The sequence below is a fragment of the Oncorhynchus mykiss genome, chromosome 19, assembly GCF_057628025.1.
Source record: "Oncorhynchus mykiss isolate SJ-2025 chromosome 19, ASM5762802v1, whole genome shotgun sequence".
Classification (NCBI taxonomy): domain Eukaryota; kingdom Metazoa; phylum Chordata; class Actinopteri; order Salmoniformes; family Salmonidae; genus Oncorhynchus; species Oncorhynchus mykiss.
The window spans coordinates 16,875,672-16,900,482 of NC_143040.1; the positions used below are offsets into that span (position 1 = coordinate 16,875,672).

Below are 24,811 nucleotides of genomic sequence, written 5' to 3' on the forward strand. Positions count from 1 at the left end.
TCGGAAGTGATGTCTATTGGCTGGTGAACTGTCTGTTCTTTGAAAACTGATTTTGAATCAGTTTTATCCGCGCAAGTCTCAAACGACACGGTGATGACATCTATGGATGACAGAGCTAGATTACATAACATATCCTGGACCAGTTATTTATTACCTGTGGTGTGCATCGCGGAGATAAGTACGGAATGCACATTGGATAAAATACATATTCATTCATATTAGACATTTTAGTTTGTTGGCTCCAGTTCGATTTTTTCCAATTCAATTATATGATTGGAAATAACTTATTTAAATAACTATATCACGTACTGTGGCAAATCCTACTCATAAAAAAATACATACAAAATATTATCCAACATATAAAACAATTATCGTAAAGACAGACTTGATTACAAAACATTAAAAGCAATCTGTGAAGAATTGCACTGTAAACTAAAACTTGTAGCCGACTAAATGTTGCATATGGTTGGCCCTGTAGTTTGCTTCTTTGGAAAACGCCTAACCCCACATCAAAGAAAGAAGTGTGATGATAGGCTATGTACTTATCCAATGTCCTCATTACAGAACAGGCCTGGGAATAAATAGCCTATTTTTCTTAATCATCATGTAGGCCTAGTTGGCTAAGACTAGGCTTTACCTCTTTTGAAGCGTGAACAATCTGGCTTAAATAAAGCATGTTTATTTCTTAGATGTTTTGTATGAGAGTTAAAAAATATATAAATATTTTTTTAAATAAATTGAATTGCAATCAAATATCCAGTTGTGTACATTGTAGTCCTAATTCATTATGGGAAGTTAGAAAAAGATTGAAATGCATATCTTGCACTTCAACATGCTATGCAATATATCTTTGAATGGGTGGGAATTGGAAGGTTGCTTTATCATGTCTATCACCTCTGGTCAGGTGAAACAATTGTATGCTTGCTATTAAATAATCTTTATACAAAGGGGTGGGCAGGTACGTAAATAAGTGATGTTTTTGGCGACAGTTTCTGCAGCTGACTGTAGGCTAGGCTGTACAGTAATACAGAGAGGGGTTGGACCACTGTATGTTTGCATGTGGGAGGAGCGCACGCTCAAAGACAGAGTTCATTTCAGCCATGTAAACATTAGGAGTTTGATCGCTGAAAGAACAAGGCGCACAACTGGAGAGGATCCCAAGCAAGACAGGTAGGTTGATAAACGATATGCTCTATATAAAATGAATTATAACCAAATGCACGTATGCTAGGCTACGAAATAGCCTAGAGTGAATTGCATCATATGGAATGAATATTACAACGTGTGAAGATAATTATTGTGATCTAGGTTGGTATCGCCAATTTATGTTATGTTGCCAGTAGGTCACGTCATTGTAGTTCGACAACAAAATACGTTTTCTTTCATTCACTGTGTAGCCTATAGTCATGGACAGTTCCAAATAGCCTACTTTCCAAATTAAAACATGATCTTTCCCAATATTAAATTAGCAAGCAAAGATGCCTCAGTGGTGAAAGAATACTAGCCTAATACTGTGCACGAAATGATGATATCATGTGAAGATACTTTATTAGAGCCAAGAGAACAGGTTCGTTATCATTCATTGGCAGCATGACGTGGAACAGGAAATACTGTAGACAAGGCACACTTCTACAGGTGATATGTTCTTTTTGAACGTCTAAACTATGCTAACTATACAGTATTTGAATAGAATACGTTTAATGTACAAGCCAATGACGTAGGCTACAGTAGATGTTCAAATGTTTCTTGGTATAATTACATTACATTAATCCAATACCGGCCCATTTCCAATTGCAGCAGGTCTATGAAAGTCTGGAAATGGCCTTCCATTGAGTTACAAGAGACAGAACAGCTCATGGAACCCTTAAAATTACAATGACTATTTCCATGGTGGAACCCTCACCTCACCCTGGTGCCCCTTTTAGAACAAGTGAAGTAAGTGAAGTGAAGGTGGGGGGTGCTGTGTCCTACTAACTAACCAGGGCTGTTCCTGAAAAGTAAATGTTAAATGTGGAGACCTGCTGCTCAGAACACAGACACACCCCCGCCGCAGCGCCCTGTAATCCTGGAACCCAGGCAGTCTCCATACCCTGAAATTATCCACCAGGCACCCACCCATGTGTGGCTAAGCCACCAGGGTGTAACGGAGTGGTTTCAGCCGACCGGAGACCTGCCCATGTTGGTCTTCTAAGGGGGAAGGATAAAGTTACTGCTATGTGCTGCCTGTGAATAATTTTTCCATGTAAAAGAGTAGGAACATGTTATTTGGTCCTATGTCTTGATGGAAGACAGGCTTGACCTTGTTTACAATGCTAATCAAATCAAACTTTGTCACATGCGCCGAATACAACAAGTGCGGACCTTACCATGAAATGCTTCCTTACAAGTCCTTAACTGACAGTGCAGTTGAAGAGTTAAGAAAATATTTACCAAATAGACTAAAGTAAATAATATATTTTTTAAAGTAACACAATAACAGTAACGAGGCTATATGCAGGTGGTACCAGTTAGTTGAGGTAATTTGTACATGTAGGTAGGGGTGAAGTAACTATGCATAGATAATAAACAACAAGTTGCAGCAATGTACAAAAGGGAGGAGGGGGGGGTCAGTGAAAATAGTCTGGTGGCCATTTTATTAAATGTTCAGCAGTCTTATGGCTTGGGGGTAGAAGCTGTTGAGGAGCCTTTTGGTCCTAAACGTGATGCTCCGGTACCGCTTGCCGTACAGTAACAGAGAAAACAGTCTATAACTTGGGTGACTGGAGTCTGACAATTTTATGGGCTTTCCTCTGACACCGCCAAGTATATAGGTCCTGGACAGTAGGAAGCTTGGCCCCAGTGATATACTGGGCTTTATGCATTACCCTCTGTAGCGCCTTACGTTCAGATAACGAGCAGTTGCACATACCAGACGGTAATGCAACCGGTCAGGATGCTCTCGATGGTGCAGCTGTAGAACTTTTTGAGTATCTGGGGACACATGCCAAATCTTTTCCGTCTCCTGAGGGCAAAAAGGTTTTGTTGTGCTCTCTTCACAACTGTCTTGGTATGTTTGGACCATGATAGTTCGTTGGTGATGTGGACACCAAGGTACTTGAAACTCTCGACCTGCTCCACTACTGCCCCGTCAATATTAATGGGGGCCTGTTCCGCCCGCCTTTTCCTGTAGTCCACGATCAGCTCCTTTGTTTTGCTCACATTGAGGGAGAGGTTGTTGTCCTGGCACCACACTACCAGTTCTCTGACGTCCTCCCTATAGGCTGTCTCATCATTGTCGGTGATCAGGCCTACCACTGTTGTGTCGTCAGCAAACCTAATGGTGTTGGAGTCATGTTTGGCCATGCAGTCACGGGTGAACAGGGAATACAGAAGGGGACTAAGTACACACCCCTGAGGGGCCCCAGTCAGGAAGTCCAGGATCCAGTTGCAGAGGGAGGTGTTTAGTCCCAGAGTCCTTAGCTTAGTGATGAACTTCGTGGGCACTATGGTGTTGAACGCTGAGCTGTAGTCAATGAACTGCATTTTCACATAAGTGTTCCTTTTGTCCAGGTGGGAAAGGGTAGTGTGGAGTGCAATTGAGATTGCGCCATCTGTGTATCTGTTGGTGCAGTATGCGAATTGGAGTGGGTCTAGGGTGTCCGGGTGGATGCTGTTGATGTGAGCCATGACCAGCCTTTCAAAGCACTTCATGGCTACGGACATGAGTTCTATGGGTCGGTAATCATTTAGGCAGGTTACCTTCGCTTCCTTGGGCACAGGGACTATGGTGGTCTGCATGAAACATGTAGGTATTACAGACTCGGTCAGGGAGAGGTTGAAAATGTCAGTGAAGACGCTTGACAGTTGGTCTGCGCATGCTTTGAGTACACGCACTGGTAATCCGTCTGGCCAGCGGCTTTGTGAATGTTGACCTGTTTAAAGGTTTTTTCACATCGGCTACCGAGAGCGTTATCACACAGTCATCCAGAACAGCTGGTGCTCTCGTGCATGCTACTGTGTTGCTTGCCTCGAAGCGAGCATAAAAAGCATTTAGCTCATCTGGTAGGCTCGCGTCTGGGTTTCCCTTTGTTGTCTGTAATAGTTTGCAAGCCCTGCCACATCTGATGAGCGTCAGAGCGAGTTTAGTAGGATTCAATCTTAATCCTGAATTGACGCTTTGCTTGTTTGATGGTTCGTCTGAGGGCATAGCAGGATATTCTTGCGTACAGTCACTGTGGGAACAACGTTATCAATGGACGTATTGATGAAGCCGATGACTGAGGTGGGGAACTCCTCAATGCCATTGGATGAATCCTGGAACATATTCCAGTCTGTGCTAGCAAAACAGTCCTGTAGTGTAGCATCCTCGTCATCTGACCCTTTCCGTATTGAGCGAGTCACTGGTACTTCCTGCTTTCAGAAGGAATCGGAAGGATATAATTATGGTAAAATTTGCCAAATGGTGGTCGGGGGAGAGCTTTCTATGCGTCTCTATGTGTGGAGTAAAGGTGGTCTAGGATTTTTTCCCTCTGGTTGCACATGTGACATGCTGGTAAAAATTTGGTAAACGGATTTAAATTGGCCGACCTTCCAATGCTGTTGCCCCTATTGTTGAGTGAGAAGGAGAGGTATCGGAGAAAGAGAGCGATCACTGCAATAAGAAGAAGACTCGATGATTAAGAGCTCAAATCTAAGAAATTTGAAGAAGGCAAAGTAAATGTGGAAATGTGGGTTGTTTCTAAAAAGGTCTTATTAACAGACAACGATATGTCAACATTCCTCTGTTAGGTAGTACCTCATATTGATTATTGTGCATTTATCTATTCACTGACTGAACTTGATTTAAATCAACCGCATTGATTGGACAGTGGGAAAGGACATACACTGATTCCTGACCTGCCATCATTCATTCCATTAGTGTGTGCTGTGCCGTAAAGCCTTCACAGTGTATGTAAACCACTGTCTAAAAATGCATAATTAACTGCTCTCTAAACATACGTACATATTTTCGAAGCTGCATTTAGCATCATAGTCCACTTAGAGCTCCCCATAAAATGTCTCCTCAAATATGATGATGATGATTGCTTTCCAAACATTTCTAAACTAAACTGCAAAGCTCTTGAATAGTGTATGTTTCTTTCTCTGTGGGAGCTGTGTGTGTGTGTGTGTGTGTGTGTGTGTGTGTGTGTGCATGTCTGTGTGTGTGTGTGTTTAACTGTGTGTGTTTAACTATCCTGAAGTGGAGACATTTTGCCACTCCCCACAAAGAAAAATGCTATTTTAGGGGTGGTTAGGGTTACAATTCGGGTTAGAATTAAGGTTAGTGTTAGGGGTTACGTTGAGGGTTAGGTATAGTTTTAGGGTTAAGGTTAGGGAAAATAGTATTCCGGATATGACTCTTCACTATGATGAGCTCTGATCTCCACAGGGCCGAGTCACTTCTGGTACTGACTCTGCTTTATTTTTAACACTCCCTTTGATGGTGAATCTGACTAAATAACTGGACAGCTATCATGTAACATGTCATTATGTGGGGCCCAAAATGGTGGCCGCAGTTTCACGACTCCTCTAGAGTAAAATACAGCTTTCATGGCAACTGGGGTGACTCCTCTCTAGAAATAGCTGGTATAGCTAACATAAGGAGAGTGGAGTGCCATCCATTACTCAGTCTGTGAGCATGTGGGATAGGTTTGGCTGCCAGTTTTCCCATCACCACCCATCCCTGTAGACTCAGAGAGAGAACTGGGTGCAGCAGTAGGGACTGGTGGAAAAACAGGCTGTGCTGTGCACACAGCTGGGAGGACCAGTGGAAAACTAGCCTGGTGGAGAGGCTATCTGTTGACCTGCAGGTCAGTACACAGTACAGTCATGCGGAGGACACCATTGGAAAGAAATATCTTCAATCTCATCTGAAAAATATTAGTCAGAGTAAATATGAATATAAATAAATTATAGACTTATATCCACACCTTTACTTACTCATAGAAGCCCTGTAGCATATTTGAGCCCTTATGATGCTCTCTGCACTGTCTGTAACCTTGAGGGACCTGCCAGTGATTAATAGCCTTGAGTGAACCATCAAAACATTGAGTATTGGCCTCAGCGCTACAGAAGGAGAGGAGACAGAGAAGGCTTCTTGACAAGGACATGTTGCCTTTGATGTGGTTACTTGTCTATATCATTTACTGATATAGGATTCCTAATAGAGCTTTGTTCAGAGAGCAACAGTCAGGAAGTAGTTATTGGTTTACAGCCATCCTCTCAGAAGTTTGTTACAGAGAAAGCGAAACATCTGTGAGTCAGGAAGGTGGTGTTCTATCCGAAACGAGCTGATTGTGGTGACCCGTGGAATGTTGTCCCACTCCTCGTCGATGGCTGTGCGAAGTTGCTGGATATTGGCAGGAACTGGAACACGTTGTCGTACATGTCAATCCAGAGGATCCCAAACATGCTCAATGGGTGACATGTCTGGTGAGTATGCAGGCCATGGAAGAACAGGGACATTTTCAGCTTCCAGGAATTGTGTACAGATCCTTGCGACATGGGGCCATGCGTTATCATGCTGAAACAAGAGGTGATGGCGGTGGTTGAATGGCACGACAATGGGCCTCAGGATCTCGTCACGGTATCTCTGTGCGTTCAAATTGCCATCTATAAAACGCAATTGTGTTCATTGTCTGTAGCTTATGCCTGTCCATACCATAACCCCACCGCCACCACGGGGCACTCTGTTCACAACGTTGACATCAGCAAACCGCTCGCCTATACGATGCCATACACATGATCTGTGGTTGTGAGGCCGGTTGGACATACAATGCCATTTTAGAGAATTTGGCAGGAGGTGGCGACTTATGATAGAGAAATGAACATTATCTGGCAACAGCTCTGGTAGACATTCTTGCAGTCAGCATGCCAATTGCAAACCTTGATACATGGGTTGTGTGACAAAACTGCACATTTTACAGTGACATTGTATTGCCCCCAGCACAAGGTGCACCTGTGTAATGTTTAATCAGCTTTGTGATATGCCACACCTGTCAGGTGGATGGATTATCTTGGCAAAAAGAAATGCTCACTAAGAATAGGGTTGAAATACAAATTTGTGGAAACATTTTTGAGAGAAATAAGCTTTTTGTGCGCATTGAACATTTCTGGGATCTCGGGGCGGTAGGTAGCCTAGTGGTTAGAGCGTTGGACTAGTAACCCAAAGGTTGCAAGATTGAATCACCGAGCTGATAAGGTACAAATCTGTCAATTCCGCCCCTGAACGAGGCAGTTAACCCACTCACTGTTCCTAGACCAGTTAACCCACTCACTGTTCCTAGACCAGTTAACCCACTCACTGTTCCTAGACCATCATTGAAAATAAGAATTTCTTCTTTACTGACTTGACTAGTTAAATAAAGGTTAAAAAAATGAATTCAGCACAACACGTTGCATTTCTATATTTTTGTTCAGTATAAGATGCATTTTGGAAGCCGGAGATGCACTCGCACCTTTTTAAAGGCGGCAGAAGCTTGTGAAGTGCAGGAGAATAGAAAAAGGCCATTCCTGAAGTCCTCTCACATCATGAACTGAAAAGAGTTAGAGAGCATGAACAGGCAGAGATTATCCCCATTTAAAGTACATTTTACTGGCATCCTTTTTGGTTCATGTCTCCTGTATTGGAATAGTGGAATACTATACCATGCTGTGTTGCGTTCTCTTCCTTTTTACTATACCACTCTGTGTTGTGTCGTGCCTAAGAACAGCCCTTAGCTGTGGTATATTGCTCATGTACCACTTCCCCTCGGGCCTTATTACTTAATCATTTTCTCCTTCAGTGTTGTGGTGGGGCGATTTTCCCCGGTGAATGAAACCGTGTTTTGTACTGTCGGGTCAATCTGCCTAAGGCAAAGTTATGACTCCACCGTACAGTTCTTTAAACAGTACACTAGAAGGCTCAGTTGGAACACCAGGATGCAGCCTATTTCAGGTCAGGTGCAAAGTACTCTACTTTGCTATTCAAATTCCGTGAGTAGCCCTCTCTTCTGAGGGACCTGTTCATATCAGTTTGAAAGTTGTATCTAGGGTGGGTAGAGAGACAGCATGTGGACTGTGTTGGCCTAACCATTTGGTATTTTATTAGGATCCCCATTAGCCGGTGCAAAAGTAGCAGCTACTCTGCGCGGGGTACACATGAAACATGACATAATACAGAACAGTTCAAGGACAGAACTACATCAATTAGAAAACCATACATAAAATTGTGCAGTGCTTCCACCTAGTGGGTAAAATGCCTCTAAGAACATGGTCCACCTAAGGAAATATAACACGCCTCTACAGTATATGAAACAACACAATCTATTCCTTTTAACTTAAGAATAAACACAAACACAAGGTAAAGTTCTGAATTATTATTCCTCCATTTCCTGTATCTCCTAACGTCCATGCAAGGTGGACGACACAAGCAAAGTGACATGGTGTTCAGTGAGCAGCTTCTACACTGTAACTACTTGAGGCAGTCTTGCAGAACATATAGTCTATACATGTGAAGTCTGCATATCAATTCAGTTTCAATAAACAACTAAACTTGGAAACATGTATTTAACCAACCATTATTATCACCCCCTTTGAGTCACTAAATCAATCCCAGATATATACACACTAGTTAGTAAGGACCTGGCACCAGGGTCTAACACCTCAGACCTCATGGATGCTTTAAATGGGGGTCTCCTTCAACACAAAAGAAACAAGAAAAAAGGCTCAGTCCCAAATAAACTCATGGTCCAAGAATCTGTGCTTTATTCTGGCGCGCGAATGGAAACCACTAGTCAACGGACCTGTGGCTTTAGGTAAGTCATGGTCCTTTGTTTTGGCTAGTTTGTCCACGTCTGGAAAGTTGACAGTAAACTGTCTATTACTCCCACATCAAATGAACAATTCTTTATTTTTGTAGCTACAGTTGTTCACTTTTTGAGAGTTTAAGCATGTGGTTGCAATAACATTTTCTCTAATAATTAAAGACAACAGAGAAAAATTAACTTTGAATTTCAGAAGGCGACCCCTTGCTCTCAGTGTATGTGTGTGTGTGCACCTGGAGGAATGTGATGCAGGAGAGGTGTGTCTGTCAACAAGTTTCAGTCAGTCTCAGGTTACACACACACACACACTTTGCTCTTTGGCCATGTGAATCTCGCAGGTACACTGGAGCCTCCCTATACTAAGACTGTCATCTGTATCTGTGATAGAGGATACCAACTCTGTGATCTCAGTCATCCATCCACCCCCTGGCTGAAGATTTCATTTGTAGTAGGCCTTGGAGTCAGAGGTTATACTTAGCTTAGGACTCTTCAATCAAGCCAGATGCCCTCACTTTGAGAGCTGGATAAGCAATGGGCTGGGCTCTCTTTTCTTAGCTCAAAGAAACCTCAAAAGTACAGTGCAGTCGGTGTAATGTGCCTATGCATTGTGTGTGTTTGAACATGTGTGCATGCATGGTATAGAGTGAGTGTGTGTGTGTGTCTTTTACCTGGATTGGCAGCTGGTACAATGGGATTGTGTGTTCTTGTGCATTGGGACAAAGCCCCTCTGATTGGTGTCCTCCCTTTATGAGAGAGAGTCCATAGGTTCTAAGTCATTCCCACAGACACCTCTCTCTCTCTCTCTCTCTCTCTCTCTCTCTCTCTCTCTCTCTCCTCCCATTGACCTCTCTACTTATTCTCTCTCTCTCTCCTCTCTCTCTCCTCCCATCGACCTCTCTACCTATTCTCTTTCCCTCTCTCTCTCTCTACCCATCTATGTCTACCTCCCTCTGTCTCTCCTTCCCTCTTCTCTCTCTTTGTTTACTTCCTCCTCTATACCTATTATCTCTCTCTACCTCTCCTCTCTGGCTCTTTTTTCCCTCTTCCTCTCCAAGTCTTCCCTCTCTCTGCTCTCTCAAGTCTCAGACCTAGCCTACAGTACAGTGACAGTCTGTCCAGCCAGCACACTTCATACAGCAACTACATACAGATGTACTACACACATCTCTCAACCAATCGCCATTTCCTGTATCTCCTAACATCCATGCAAGGTGGATGACACAAGCCATGTGACATGGTGTTCAGTGAGCAGCTTCTACACTGTAACTACTTGAGGCAGTCTTGCAGAACATATAGTCTATACATGTGAAGCCTGCATTTGGACCGCTCCTGGCAGCTGGGGATATAGAGAGGAGGCTGGGTATATAATCTCAGGCAGGGGAGGACAGAAAGAGAACTACGTTGCCGTGGCGGAGCAAAAATGGTTTGATCAGCGTTCCAGATCCTCCTTGACAGAAGAACAAACTTGCAGTCAAATAAAAGCCTGGGTTCAAATACTATTTGAAAGCTTTCAAATACTTTTGAGTGTTTGCTCTAGTCTGCCTGGAATGCCAGGTGGGTGGGGTTTGTAGTTTTTGGACTATTCTATTGGTCCATTAAGCCATGCAAGCTCAATGAACCACAAATAAAGCAATAGGGTTTCAAATAGTATTTGAACTCAGGTCTGAGAAGTAGGCTGTCTGGTGCAATTGTCAGAGTCATCAAAATAAGAGCCTTCAAAGAGTAAATGAGCCAGTGCTTCTGGGAAATATCCAACTACAAAAGGTTCAAATAAACACTCACGTCAACACCCTAGAGTAGCCTGCAGTTGTAAACACCATAAAGGGCATTTTGATAAAAGAAACATTTAAGCTGATACAGCCAGGAATGACTAGTACAGTAAACTCTATCTCCTTAATTTGCTAATCCTACATATAAAGAGTAGTGGAATCACAGTAAACATCTTGAAGTTTCCACCACCTCCCTGCTCATCATTCTAATGAATGTGGTATTTAAAAATGTGGTGTTTAAACCCAAACTATGTAAATCACAGGACAGGAGCTGATAGTTGACGAGTTAGTAATGAAAGGGACATACAGATATAGGATTTTCTAGTTTGATATTTAATTTTATTTCATCTTTATTTAACCATGTTAGCTAGTTGAGAACAAGTTCTCATTTAGAACTGCGACCTGGCCAAGATAAAGCAAAGCAGTGCGACAGAAACAACGAATAAACAAGCATACAGTCGATAACACAATAGAAAAAAAAGAAAGTATATATACAGTGTGTGCAAATGGCATGAGGAGGTATGGCAATAAATAGGCCATAGTAGCGAAGTAATTACAATTTAGCAGATTAACACTGGAGTGATAGATGAGCAGATGATGATGGTGTGTAAGTAGTGATACTGGTGTGCAAAGTAAATAAAAACAATATGGGGATGAGGTAGGTAGATTGGAGGGGCTATTTACAGAGGAACTATGTACAGCTGCAGCAATCGGTTAGCTGCTCAGATAGCTGATGTGTAAAGTTAGTGAGGGAAATGTAAGTCCAGCTTCAGCGATTTTTGGAATTCGTTCCAGTCACTGGCAGCAGAGAACTGGAAGGAAAGGCGGCCGAAAGAGGTGTTGGCTTTGGGGATGACCAGTGAGATATACCTGCTGGAGCACGTGCTACGGGTGGGTGTTGTTATCGTGACCAGTGAGCTGAGATAAGGCGGAGCTTTACCTAGCATATAATTGTAGATGACCTGGAGCCAGTGGGTCTGGCGACGAATATGTAGCGAGGGCCAGCCAACTAGAGCATACAGGTCGCAGTGGTGGGTGGTATAAGGCGCTTTGGTAACAAAACGGATGGCACTGTGATAGACTGCATCCAGAGTAGAATATTGGAAGCTATTTTGTAGATGACATCGCCAAAGTCGAGGATTGGTAGGATAGTCAGTTTTATTAGTGTAAGTTTGGCGGAGTGAGTGAAGGAGGCTTTGTTGCGAAATTGAAAGCCGATTTTGGATTGGAGATGTTTGTTATGAGTCTGGAAGGAGAGTTTACAGTCTAGCCATACACCTAGGTATTTGTAGTTGTCCACGTGTTCTAGGTCAGAACCGTCCAGAGTAGTGATGCTAGTCAGGCGGGTGGATGCGGGCAGCGAACGGTTGAAAGCATGCATTTGGTTTTGCCAGCGTTTAAGAGCAGTTGGAGGCCACGGAAGGAGTGTTGTATGGCATTGAAGCTCGTTTGGAGGTTGGTTAACACAGTGTCCAAAGAAGGGCCAGATGTATACAGAATGGTGTCGTCTGCGTAGAGGTGGATCAGGGAATCACCAGCAGCAAGAGCGAGATCGTTGATATATACAGAGAAAAGAGCCGGCCCGAGAATTGAACCCTGTGGTACCCCTATAGAGACTGCCAGAGGTCCGGACAACAGGCCCTCCGATTTTACACACGTAACTCTAACTGCGAAGTAGTTGGTGAACCAGGCGAGGTAGTCATTTGAGAAACCAAGGCTATTGAGTCTGCCAATAAGAATACAGTGATTGACAAAGTTAAAAGCCTTGGCCAGGTCGATGAAGACGGCTGCACAGTACTGTCTTTTATCGATGGCAGTTATTATATTGTTTAGTACCTTGAGCGTGGCTGAGGTGCACCCGTGACCGGCTAGGAAACCGGATTGCACAGCGGAGAAGGTACGGTGGGATTCTAAATGGTCAGTGATCTGTTTATTAACTTGGCTTTCAAATACTTTAAAAAGGCAGGGCAGGATGGATATAGGTCTGTAACAGTTTGGGTCTAGAGTGTCACCCCCTTTTGAAGAGGGGGATGACCGCAGCAGCTTTCCAATCTTTAGGGATCTCGGAAGAAATGAAAGAGAGGTTGAACAGACTGGTAGTAGGGGTTGCAACAATGGCGGCGGATAATTTTAAAAAGAGAGGGTCCAGATTGTTGTTGGCCGGGGTTGGGGTAGCCAGGAGGAAAGCATGGCCAGCCGTAGAGATATGCTCTTGAAACTTTCGATTATCATGGATTTATCGGTGGTGACCGTGTCACCTAGCCTCAGTGCAGTGGCTGCTCTTATTCTCCATGGACTTTATAGTGTCCCAAAACTGGAGTTAGAGCTACAGGATGCACATTTCTGTTTGAAAAAAGCCTTTGCTTTCCTGACTGACTGTGTGTATTGGTTCCTGACTTCCCTGAACAGTTGCATATCGCGGGGACTATTCGATGCTATTGCAGTCCGCCACAGGATGTTTTTGTGCTGGTCAAGGGCAGACAGGTCTGGAGTGAACCATGGGCTATATCTGTTCTTAGTTCTACATTTTTTGAAAGGGGCATGCTTATTTAAGATGGTGAGGAAATTACTTTTAATATATAGCAGGATATAGCCGGAAGATAATCCTGCAGCAACAGGACATTTGAATTATTATGCGTATTATATTTAATGGAAATGTTTGTAGGTTTTGATACATTTTTTTGATGGGCAGAATCAAGTCTGAAACTTCAAATTGGAAATCACAAATTTCAGAAGCCATTTTAAACCTCAAATATACTGCACATTTTAAATGTCCTGCATTGCAGGAACGTTCTCCTGCAACAGAGTGATCAGATTAAGCTCCTACATATGTAGCCTACTAGCATTTCACAATGATGACTTCCTTGACATCTGGTATTATTAATTAGTATCTCAGTTTACAACTGTCCTTTTGCTAATGGAATGGTGGTGGATATTAGTGTACTGTACGGCTGCTTGTTGTTAACTGAAGAATGAGAAGAGGTTGTCATGAGTTTCCAACAGACATGTCTGTCTCCAGCCAAATTGAAGACAATGAGGGAACATTAGCCAGTAATTACCCACAGATAGGCATTCCATCCTTCTATTACGGCTCAAGTCTCTCCAGTGTCTTCTTTCTCCTGCATGAAATAAGCACACAGTAAACACCTTTTGAACCAAAATGAAACTGAAATCCTAACCTCTTGTTCTTCTTCAGGGGGAAGACATCTTTGCCTCAGTCAAACTAAATACAGTAGGCCCAACAACAAGGACTAATTTCCATTTATCCAGGCCCCTCAGAGGCACTAGCTGACTTTGGGTGAACCAGAGAGCTCTTCATTGGTGTGTGGACAGTAGACAGTGTTGGACCATGGCGCTCGTGGACCCGACTGCATCCCATCTGGACCCGGGCATGGATGGTGAGAGCGGGGTCCTCGCCAGTGTCTTTGGGGTCCTCCCTAACGCCAACTGCCCCAAACACGGGCAAAACACTCCGGAGGACACGAAACGATGCCTACGCAAGGTCATCGGGCACCACAGGGACTACGTCAAGATCTCGCTGCCAGACGCCAAGGGCAACCGGCTGCCCACGGAGTGGTGGAAGACAGCCATAGCGTTCTTCTACGCCATCTTCAACCTAGTCCTGACCACCGTGGTCATCACGGTCGTCCACGAGAGGGTCCCGGAGAAGGAGAACAGCCCGCCACTGCCCGATAAGTTCTTTGACTACATCGACCGGGTGAAGTGGGCGTTCACGGTCACCGAGATCAACGGCATGCTCCTGGTGGGAATCTGGGTTATACAGTGGCTTTTCCTCAGATACAAGTAAGAGAACGGTTATCTTGGGATATCTGTGTCAAAGGCTATCCCCATGTATGTGAAATTCTAACCAGACTATACAACATTCAGGTTTAACAGTATAAGACAGTGATTGTAGGCTATATGAAGTGCTACAGTATGCTGAACATGACATTTTCATTATTATTATGTCACAGGAGGTTAGTGGCACGTTAATTTGGGAGGAATTAATTGGGGAGGTGGAATGGTATCAAATACATCGAACACATGGTTGGATGCCATTCCATTGGCTCCGTTTCTGCCATTATTATGAGCCGTCCTCCCCTCAGCAGCCTCCACTGTTCTATGTCCAAGAGAAATGTTCCACAGCCCTTTTAACAGTGGCCTGTTTGATGACATCATTTATTTTCCCTTTGTGTGTTTGTTTCCAGGTCGATTGCAGGTCGGAGGTTCTTCTTCCTGATTGGCACCCTCTACCTGTACCGCTGCGTCACCATGTACATCACAACCCTTCCTGTACCCGGCAATCACTTCACCTGTGCCCCCAAGGTGTGTGTGTGTGTGTGTGTCAGCTGTGGCATGTGAACCACGTCCTGCCGTGATCTCATCCTGGCTCCCTCCAGAACTCATATCGAGCTGCCTGCCATGCTCAATAGCTGCTCATAAAAAAGCCATTTTGGATTCGAATCCTGGAGACACAAACATCATCGCATCCGGTCTTGAGTTCGATTGGAAATATATGCCCCAGGGAATCGAGGTTTTCTGGGTATTGTGGTACAGTGACCTGATGGGAGAAAGATGACGACACTGGCGAGTTTAAATGCAATTTCATTGGATAGGTACAATTCTATCCATTAACACAGGCTCATATTAGCACTTCCAAACATTTACAATTGAAGTCGGAAGTTTACATACACCTTAGCCAAATACATTTAAACTCAGTTTTTCACAATTCCTGACATTTAATCCTGGTACGAATTCCATATTTTAGGTCAGTTAGCATCACCACCACCCACTGGGAATGTGAAATGTCAGAATAATAGTAGAGATAATTATTTATTTCAGCTTTTATTTCTTTCATCACATTCCCAGTGGGTCAGAAGTTTACATACACTCAATTAGTATTTGATAGCATTGCCTTTAAATTGTTTAACTTGGGTCAAACATTTCAGGTAGCCTTCCACAAGCTTCCTACAACAAGTTGGGTGAATTTTGACCCATTCCTTCTGACAGAGCTGGTGTAACTGAGTCAGGTTTGTCGGCCTCCTTGCTCGCACACACTTTTTCAGTTCTGCCCACACATTTTCCATGGGATTGAGGTCAGGGCTTTGTGGTGGCCACTCCAATACCTTGACTTTGTTGTCCTTAAGCGATTTTGCCACAACTTTGGAAGTATGCTTGGGGTCATTTGGAAGACCCATTTGCAACCAAGCTTTAACATCCTGACTGATGTCTTGAGATGTTGCTTCAATATATCCACATAATCTTCCTCCCTCATGATGCCATCTATTCTTTGAAGTGCACCAGTCCCTCCTGCAGCAAAGCACCCCCACAATATGATGCTGCCACCCCCATGCTTTAACATTGGGATGGTGTTCTTCGGCTTGCAAGCCTCCCCCTTTTCCCTCCAAACATAACGATGGTCAATATGGCCAAACAGTTTTACTTTTGTTTTATCAGACCAGAGGACATTTCTCCATAAAGTACGATCTTTGTCCCCATGTGCAGTTGCAAACCGCAGTCTGGCTTTTTTACGGCGGTTTTGGAGCAGTGGCTTCTTCCTTGCTGAGCGGCCTTTCAGGTTATGTCGATATAGGACTCGTTTTACTGTGGATATAGATGCTTTTGTACTGGTTTCCTCCAGCATCTTCACAAGGTCCTTTGCTGTTGTTCTGGGATTGATTTGCACTTTTCGCACATAAGTGTGTTCATCTTTAGGAGACAGAACGTGTCTCCTTCCTGTGCGGTATGACGGCTGCTTGGTCCCATGGTGTTTAAATTTGCGTACTATTTGTACAGATGGACATGGTACCTTCAGGCGTTTGGAAATTTCTCCCAAGGATGAACCAGACTTGTGGAGGTCTACAATTTTTTTTTCTGAGGTCTTGGCTGATTTTTTTTTATTTTTCCCATGATGTCAAGCAAAAAGGCACTGCGTTTGAAGGTAGGCCTTGAAATACATCCACAGGTACACATCCAATTGACTCAAATGATGTCAATTAGCCAATCAGAAGCTTCTAAAGCCATGACGTAGTTTTCTGGAATTTCCCAAGCTGTTTAAAGTAGATTTCCTAATTGTTTTAATGACCAACCTAAGTGTATGTAATCTTCCGACTTCAACTGTGCGTAATTTAGCAGATGGACTTGTCCAGAGCGATTTACGGTAGCGAGTCCATACTTTTTAATATTTTGTTTGTACTGGTCCCCCGTGGGAATCAAACACACAACCCTGGCATTGCAAGTGCCATGCTCTACCAACTGAGCCACACGGGAACATCGTTTGTGTTGCAGTGATGTTACAATGACGTTCTGTATAATGTTCCTCTAACTGAAGCTGCTTGTATTGTCTGTCAAGCTAATCTCTCTCTCCTATCTCTTTCTCTCTCAACCCCCCCCCCCCCCCCCCCCTTCTCTCTCTCTCCCTCCTATCCCTCTCTCAGCTGTATGGGGACTCTCACGCTAAGATGCAGCGTGTGCTGACGTTGATCTCCGGCGGTGGTCTGTCCATCACCGGCTCCCACCTCATGTGTGGTGACTTCCTCTACAGCGGACACACCGTCATGCTTACCCTCACCTACCTGTTTATTAAAGAGTGTGAGTGCTGGATAAAATATCACACACACACACACACATCTAAATACTGTTCATTATTGATAACTAACAAGTATATCATATTCTCATCTAGGTTAGATTATCTGTTAGGGCAAACAAGGTCCCATAGCTTCGGCATCATGATCTCTGAACATTTTCTGGATTATGTAGTAATGTTACCGGGCAGATATACATTTGGTTGATGGAGGGACATTTTCCAGGTGTGGCCTGATCCTCTATTACAGTGTTTCCCAAACCCTATCTATTACCTTCCCTCCTGTGTGGGACTTGTTCAAGAGGATGCAACGTCTGACCTTACTGACGACATACACAACCCCGTGTGTGTCTGTCCCCCCCCCACTCTCTCCTCCAGACTCATGTGTTTATATGGCCATCCACTTAACATTGACCAGATTATAAAATGAAAGGACCTCCTGTGTGTGTTTTGTCTCGTCCAGACTCCCCGCGGACGTTCTGGTGGTACCACCTGATGTGCTGGCTGCTGGCTGCTGTGGGAGTGGTGTGTATTCTGGTGGCCCACGAACACTACAGTGTGGATGTGGTGGTGGCCTACTTCATCACCTCACGCCTCTTCTGGTGGTACCACACCATGGCCAACGTCCAGGTGACATGCTGACACTGTAGGATCTAGAATGATGCTGATACTAGATATAGTAATGGGGTGGCAGGTAGCCTAGGGGTTAAGAGGGGTAGGCCAGTAACTAAAAGGTTGCTGGTTGGAATACCCAACGTGAAAATCTGTCTGTGTCCTTAAACAAGCCATTTAACCCTAATTTGCTCCAGTGGCTCCGTACTACATTGGCTGACCCTGCAAAACAACACATTTCACTGCACCTATCTGGTGTATGTGACCATGTAACATCTTAAAAATAAATGACACATTCTCTTCTCGTCATCCAGGTGAGATCTTGATCAGTCGGCTGCTGAGGGGAGGACGGCTCATAATAATGGCTGGAACGGAACAAATGGAATCCCCTATTCTAGATCACCTATTCCGCTCCAGCCATTACCACGAGCCCGTCCTCCCCAATTATGGTGCCACCAACCTCCTGTGATGTAGATAGAGTAATCGTTTCTCTTCTGGTGGTACCACACCATGGCCAACGTCCAGGTGACATGATACTGTCATGTAGTGGAAGCAGATAGATAATACAGCAGATGATAAAGTAGATTCTTGATGATACTGCAGATGGACTGATACTATCCAGCAGAAACGGCTTACCAGGCTTCAGAACCTTCAAACTCAACTCTGGACCTCGAAACCAGCTCCACTGCATTTTTTTCATTGTTCCCCAAAAATCAGGGACTGATTTAGACCTGGGACACCGGGTGTGTGCAATTAATTATCAGGTGGAACAGAAAACCAGCAGGCTCTGGATCTCGTCGGGTCAGAGTTGAATACTGCTGCTTTAGAATCTTCTTTACAATATTAATTGAATTACACCCACCAGTGAGAATGAGACAAAGTACAAAAAGTGTCCCTTTTTGACAAGCAGCTTGTTCAGTCTCTACTGCTTTCTCTGTAGACCTATTGGTGGATGAGCAAGAAAACACTGACAATACAGCAGTTTAAAAGGCCCAGTGCAGTCAAAAACTTGATTTACCTGTGTTTTATGTACATTGTGACACGGAGGTTGGAATAATATGTGAAATTATGATAATGCCATTGTAATGTAAGAGCTGTTTGAAAAGGCAGGATGAAATTTCAGGTAATTTTAGTGGGATGTAGTTTTTGCCTGCCTGGTGAAATCACCAGGTGATAAGTTAATAGACCAATAAGAAATGGTTCTAAACCAAAAGTCCCCACAAGAATAGTAAACAAACAATAAATTGACCAACTGGGGACATGATGTTAGTCCCCACGAGGTCAAATGCTATTTCTAGGGGGTTTAGGGTTAAGGTTTGAATTAGTGTTAGGGTTACGTTAAGGGTTTGGGTAAGGAGCTAGGGTTAGGGTAAGAGTACGGGTTAGGGAAAATTGGATTTTTAATGGGACTGAATTGTGTGTCCCACAAGGTTAGCTGTACGTGTGTGTGTGTGCATGTGCAATGCCAGAAGCACTCACACACACTTCTGAACCACCTACCACAGTGTTTATACGACTGAGTACACCCTCATCCTCATCCATTAGGCCTGGCTAGGATCATGATAGATGGCTCTACCCACCCTGTGAGATTCACCTCAAAAGACGACCGCTTTCTGCATGTTTACATAATGATTAACCTAATGTTAACGTAATGACCTTCATGTTTCAGGGAAATGTTGTGTTAACGTCCCATAGTTCTGTGAATTACAAGTGTGAACGTTTGTTTGATAGCAGTGTCAGCACAACGTGTAGGTTATAGAAGTGCTATAATGTGTTGGCATGGTGTTACTCCCTCTGCTGGTCAAAACTAAGACTGACATCATAATAGGGCCTGACATTTACTATTACAGCTCCTTCCCTTGTAGTTGTGTCAATTGCCTGACTGTCAACCATTTCATTGATTATTGAATTGCACAAAATTAGATGTTCTACATATCCATATTACTACTATTGATAAATGTTTATGCCAAAGTCTACCATTGTTTTTGGCTGGTGTCACGGTGCTGACTTTTGCCCTTTCGCCTGCAGTAAAAGCCTCTACCCCGTCCTCTGGCTGGGCAAAGTACTGTAGGATTTTAGTCACTTCGGTGTAACAAGGGCCTAGCCGTGCGGCCCTACCAACCCTTCTATGTATTCGTAATGGCCCTTCGCGTGAGTTGAGTCTGTTCCTTCGTTCACGTTGTCACTCCCTTATTTCCCGGTCTAGTATGGGGCCTTGGATAGATGAGTACTTTATTACTTTATGGTTATAGATTCTTCCTATACTCCCTTACCTTGTCTTCTTCTCTTATATATCAATACCTAATAACTTATTTTCTGTTAGTTATTATGCTCGTCAGCTAGTAGTCACTTGGAAACTAGTATCGTTATATGTATTGACTTTTCCAAAGATACAGTGCCTTGCGAAAGTATTCGGCCCCCTTGAACTTTGCGACCTTTTGCCACATTTCAGGCTTCAAACATAACGATATAAAACTGTATTTTTTTGTGAAGAATCAACAACAAGTGGGACACAATCATGAAGTGGAACGACATTTATTGGATATTTCAAACTTTTTTAACAAATCAAAAACTGAAAAATTGGGCGTGCAAAATTATTCAGCCCCTTTACTTTCAGTGCAGCAAACTCTCTCCAGAAGTTCAGTGAGGATCTCTGAATGATCCAATGTTGACCTAAATGACTAATGATGATAAATACAATCCACCTGTGTGTAATCAAGTCTCCGTATAAATGCACCTGCACTGTGATAGTCTCAGAGGTCCGTCAAAAGCGCAGAGAGCATCCTGAAGAACAAGGAACACACCAGGCAGGTCCGAGATACTGTTGTGAAGAAGTTTAAAGCCGGATTTGGATACAAAAAGATTTCCCAAGCTTTAAACATCCCAAGGAGCACTGTGCAAGCGATAATATTGAAATGTAAGGAGTATCAGACCACTGCAAATCTACCAAGACCTGGCCGTCCCTCTAAACTTTCAGCTCATACAAGGAGAAGACTGATCAGAGATGCAGCCAAGAGGCCCATGATCACTCTGGATGAACTGCAGAGATCTACAGCTGAGGTGGGAGACTCTGTCCATAGGACAACAATCAGTCGTATATTGCACAAATCTGGCCTTTATGGAAGAGTGGCAAGAAGAAAGGCATTTCTTAAAGATATCCATAAAAAGTGTCGTTTAAAGTTTGCCACAAGCCACCTGGGAGACACACCAAACATGTGGAAGAAGGTGCTCTGGTCAGATGAAACCAAAATTGAACTTTTTGGCATCAATGCAAAATGTTATGTTTGGCGTAAAAGCAACACAGCTCATCACCCTGAACACACCATCCCCACTGTCAAACATGGTGGTGGCAGCATCATGGTTTGGGCCTGCTTTTCTTCAGCAGGGACAGGGAAGATGGTTAAAATTGATGGGAAGATGGATGGAGCCAAATACAGGACCATTCTGGAAGAAAACCTGATGGAGTCTGCAAAAGACCTGAGACTGGGACGGAGATTTGTCTTCCAACAAGACAATGATCCAAAACATAAAGCAAAATCTACAATGGAATGGTTCAAAAATAAACATATCCAGGTGTTAGAATGGCCAAGTCAAAGTCCAGACCTGAATCCAATCGAGAATCTGTGGAAAGAACTGAAAACTGCTGTTCACAAATGCTCTCCATCCAACCTCACTGAGCTCGAGCTGTTTTGCAAGGAGGAATGGGAAAAAATGTCAGTCTCTCGATGTGCAAAACTGATAGAGGCATACCCCAAGCGACTTACAGCTGTAATCGCAGCAAAAGGTGGCGCTACAAAGTATTAACTTAGGGGGCTGAATAATTTTGCACGCCCAATTTTTCAGTTTTTGATTTGTTAAAAAAGTTTGAAATATCCAATACATGTCATTCCACTTCATGATTGTGTCCCACTTGTTGTTGATTCTTCACAAAAAAATACAGTTTTATATCTTTGTTTGAAGCCTGAAATGTGGCAAAAGGTCGCAAAGTTCAAGGGGGCCGAATACTTTCGCAAGCCACTGTATATTATTGTCCACACAATGAAATATTCTTTAGAGCAATCACTTTAACCTATAACCAGGGTCACTTTCTGTTCAGTGAGAGTGTCAGAGGCGTTTGCTCTCCAGATCGTTAATCTGGCCTAGTTGTCAAAGTTTCAAGCTTTTATTAAGTCACTCTGTTTTTTGTCTTATACACGTTATTACAATTCAATGGTTCTACAGTTTCCTAATACATCAATAATGCTCAATCAATCCTTAATGCGCTATACTATGCCAGATAATATTGCAAATGTAAATCGCTTAACACACTTATTATAACTCTTAAACAAAGCAAACACCCATATATTTACCTTGAAGCTCTATTCCCTTGGTCCTTCCCGAAACTGGTCTTTCTTTATAAGAGTAGTAATATTTTTGCAGCCTCCCCTGTTTTATAATACTATAATTTTCTTATTTAGTCCGAATTTCCTATGGTTACACTATTTCCTGCCTACTGTTTAGATATTGATTCCCTTTTATCGACCCGTGGCTACTACGAGGCTTACTTATTTCTGGGCTTTTTCAATCTTGCCAAACTGCAATTGTCACTGACACACCAAAGATGGAACTTGTTGCTCCCAAGAGTTCTCTACGCCTCGCGCTGTTGAGGGGTGAAGTTCTCTCTTTCACAACCTTGTTCTCTTATTCTTTTTATGTGGTGTGAGCTTCCAGTGTACAACACAATTCTTAAGATATACCAGTCAATAGTTTGCTCGTGCCTTGATGTCAAAATAGTCAATACAAACAGAGTATAGTAAAGGTAATATACCTTGTCTGATGATTCTCTATGATGTCCAAATCATATGGGTTGAGGATCATGCCTAGGCACTGATCTCTCCTCCTTTTATACCTCTTTTAGACACTCAGTTAGATTGCACTCCCGAACATCTTCCCTCTATCTTAACACAGGGTGTCATTACATTATGTCCTTGCCACTTTTCTTTGCCGCGTGCTCAAGATTATGTAGCACTTAGTCCAATGTTAGTTCCTTCAGCACTGATGCCCATAAGTATTCTTCCGTTGGGGCGTTGGTTTGGTAGGTCTGTTCATACCACTCCTCCTCAGTCTTCCTGTAGGTTGGTTCTTGTTTAATGCTCAGTACTTGTAGTTCTTGTGCATTTGGCTCCCTCTGCTGGTCGCATGCTGTTGTATCAGTTTCTCCTTTTATTCCCCAGTCAATAGTTGGTCTTAGAGCCCATAAATGTGGCTCTGGATCTGGACCGGCTACTGAGGGAGGGGTCTGATCTTTTTGGGCTTTTGCCACACTGGGTAGTAGGCTAGCGGTTAATAGGTTGGACCAGTAACTGAAAGGTGTTGCTGGTTCCATTCCCCTAGCTGACTAGGTGAAATCTGTTGATGTGCCCTTTGTGCAAGGCACTTAACCCTAATTACTCCTGTAAGTTACTCTTAATAAGAGCATCTGCTAAAAGACAAAAAAATTAAAAAGAGGACTATTTATTCTTCAGTAAGGCTCATCTTTGTTTGTTGTGCTAATGCTCCCGAGTGGTGCAGCGGTCTAAGGCACTGCATCTCAGTGCAAGAGGCGTCACTACAGTCCCTGGTTCGATTCCAGGCTGTATCACATCCGGCCGTGATTTGGAGTTCCATAGGGCGGCGCACAATTGGCCCAAAGTTGGCCGGGGTAGGCTGTCATTGTAAATAAGAATTTGTTCTTAACTGACCACTACAGTCATCCTCTGCACCTCCATGATCATGGCCTCTGTGAACGGCAGGCTGCCTTTATCAGTGAGAGACGGGACCCTGTCTGGGCCCACCACTGCATCGATCTCCGCCTGCACCCTCTCTGTGGTGTGAACGGGTACAAATTACATGGAAAACATTATTACAAAGCAACGAGCATTGGGAAACAGGACACTGGATATGTTACACATAGCATTATGATTGGGTACTGTACTTCATCATGCTTCAACAAGGAGTTCTCTTTAGGCTCCATTGAACTGGTCCTCCACACCCCTCTTTCTGATGTAGTACCTTGGATATCTGGATACACGACCATGTAGAGCATCATCCACAGCACTGTGTTGGTGGTGGTATCAGTACCAGCGATTGAAGTCTCATGATGTAATGCTCACGTTTAAGTTGTCTGTTGTTTTTGTTGACAGGCCCTGCGGTGCTCGCCCAACAACTACCTCACCAACACCTGGTGGAACCCCGTGTTCAACTTCTTTGAGAGGAACGTGCAGACCCAGGTGCCCTGCTCCTTCTGCTGGCCAATCACCTGGCCCCCTGCCTGCCTTAAGAACTCCTGTAAGAAGTACAGTGCAGTGCAGAGCCTGCGGGAGGAGTAGGGAGAAGGGACTCCACCCCAGTTCAGGGTCCTTTGAACACCCCAACCTATTTTGTATTCATGCAGGATTTATGCTCTATTATGTGATTTCAAGTATTATTGTGAAGGATAGTTGAAGTTTGTGAGGAAATGGTCATATAGGGAAAGTATGTGAGAAGAATAACATAGTCCACATTGGGTCCTTGTGTACTTCACCACTACAATGTATGTTATTTATGAGGTCAGTTTATTTGAAAATGTTCTTTATTCTTGTGAATGTTACTGTAACAAACTCAACTGAAGTCAACATGTTGCGATGTCATGCAGCGCTTTGCCACTGGCTTGCAGCTTTACTCAAAACTCCAACATAAAAATTGAATTTTATAGAGCTATACATTATTACGTTTACATCAATTAGATTGAATGAATATTAAGTACTTTAAAAATATACTTTCCAAAATGTGCCTTTAAATACAAATGCATGCAATTTTAAATTGCAAACTTTAAGATGTTTGTTTTCAATGTTTTATATTGTGTATTAATTTAATTAGCATTTAGTCTTTAGTCTCATATGATTGTGTGTCCTAATGTACCATCATTTATACCTTCAGAATAAAAAAACAACACGTTGACTTCAGTTTTGTCCAAAGTGCAGATACTAGGAGAAGTATGAAGCTCGCATGGGTCAACCCCTTTGCCT

At 43.3% G+C, this 24,811-nt stretch overlaps 1 protein-coding gene across 3 annotated transcripts; it reads left to right on the plus strand.

The window, feature by feature from the left end:
* The first annotated feature begins 17 nt into the window (after positions 1–17).
* LOC118941430 (phosphatidylcholine:ceramide cholinephosphotransferase 2) lies at positions 18–24,748 on the plus strand. Of its 3 annotated transcripts, none has more exons than XM_090210275.1 (6): positions 18–1,170; positions 13,788–14,395; positions 14,800–14,917; positions 17,029–17,182; positions 17,638–17,804; positions 23,948–24,748. In XM_090210275.1, the coding sequence occupies exons 2-6, from the start codon at positions 13,941–13,943 to the stop codon at positions 24,131–24,133; spliced, it is 1,080 nt and encodes a 359-aa protein (XP_090066401.1). In that variant the 5' UTR covers positions 18–1,170; positions 13,788–13,940; the 3' UTR covers positions 24,134–24,748. The 3 variants fall into 3 exon arrangements, with proteins under 3 accessions (XP_090066401.1, XP_090066402.1, XP_090066403.1); XM_090210276.1 differs by having other exon boundaries at positions 1,059–1,170; positions 17,638–17,699; XM_090210277.1 differs by lacking the exon at positions 17,638–17,804 and having other exon boundaries at positions 1,059–1,170.
* Positions 24,749–24,811: the final 63 nt, after the last annotated feature.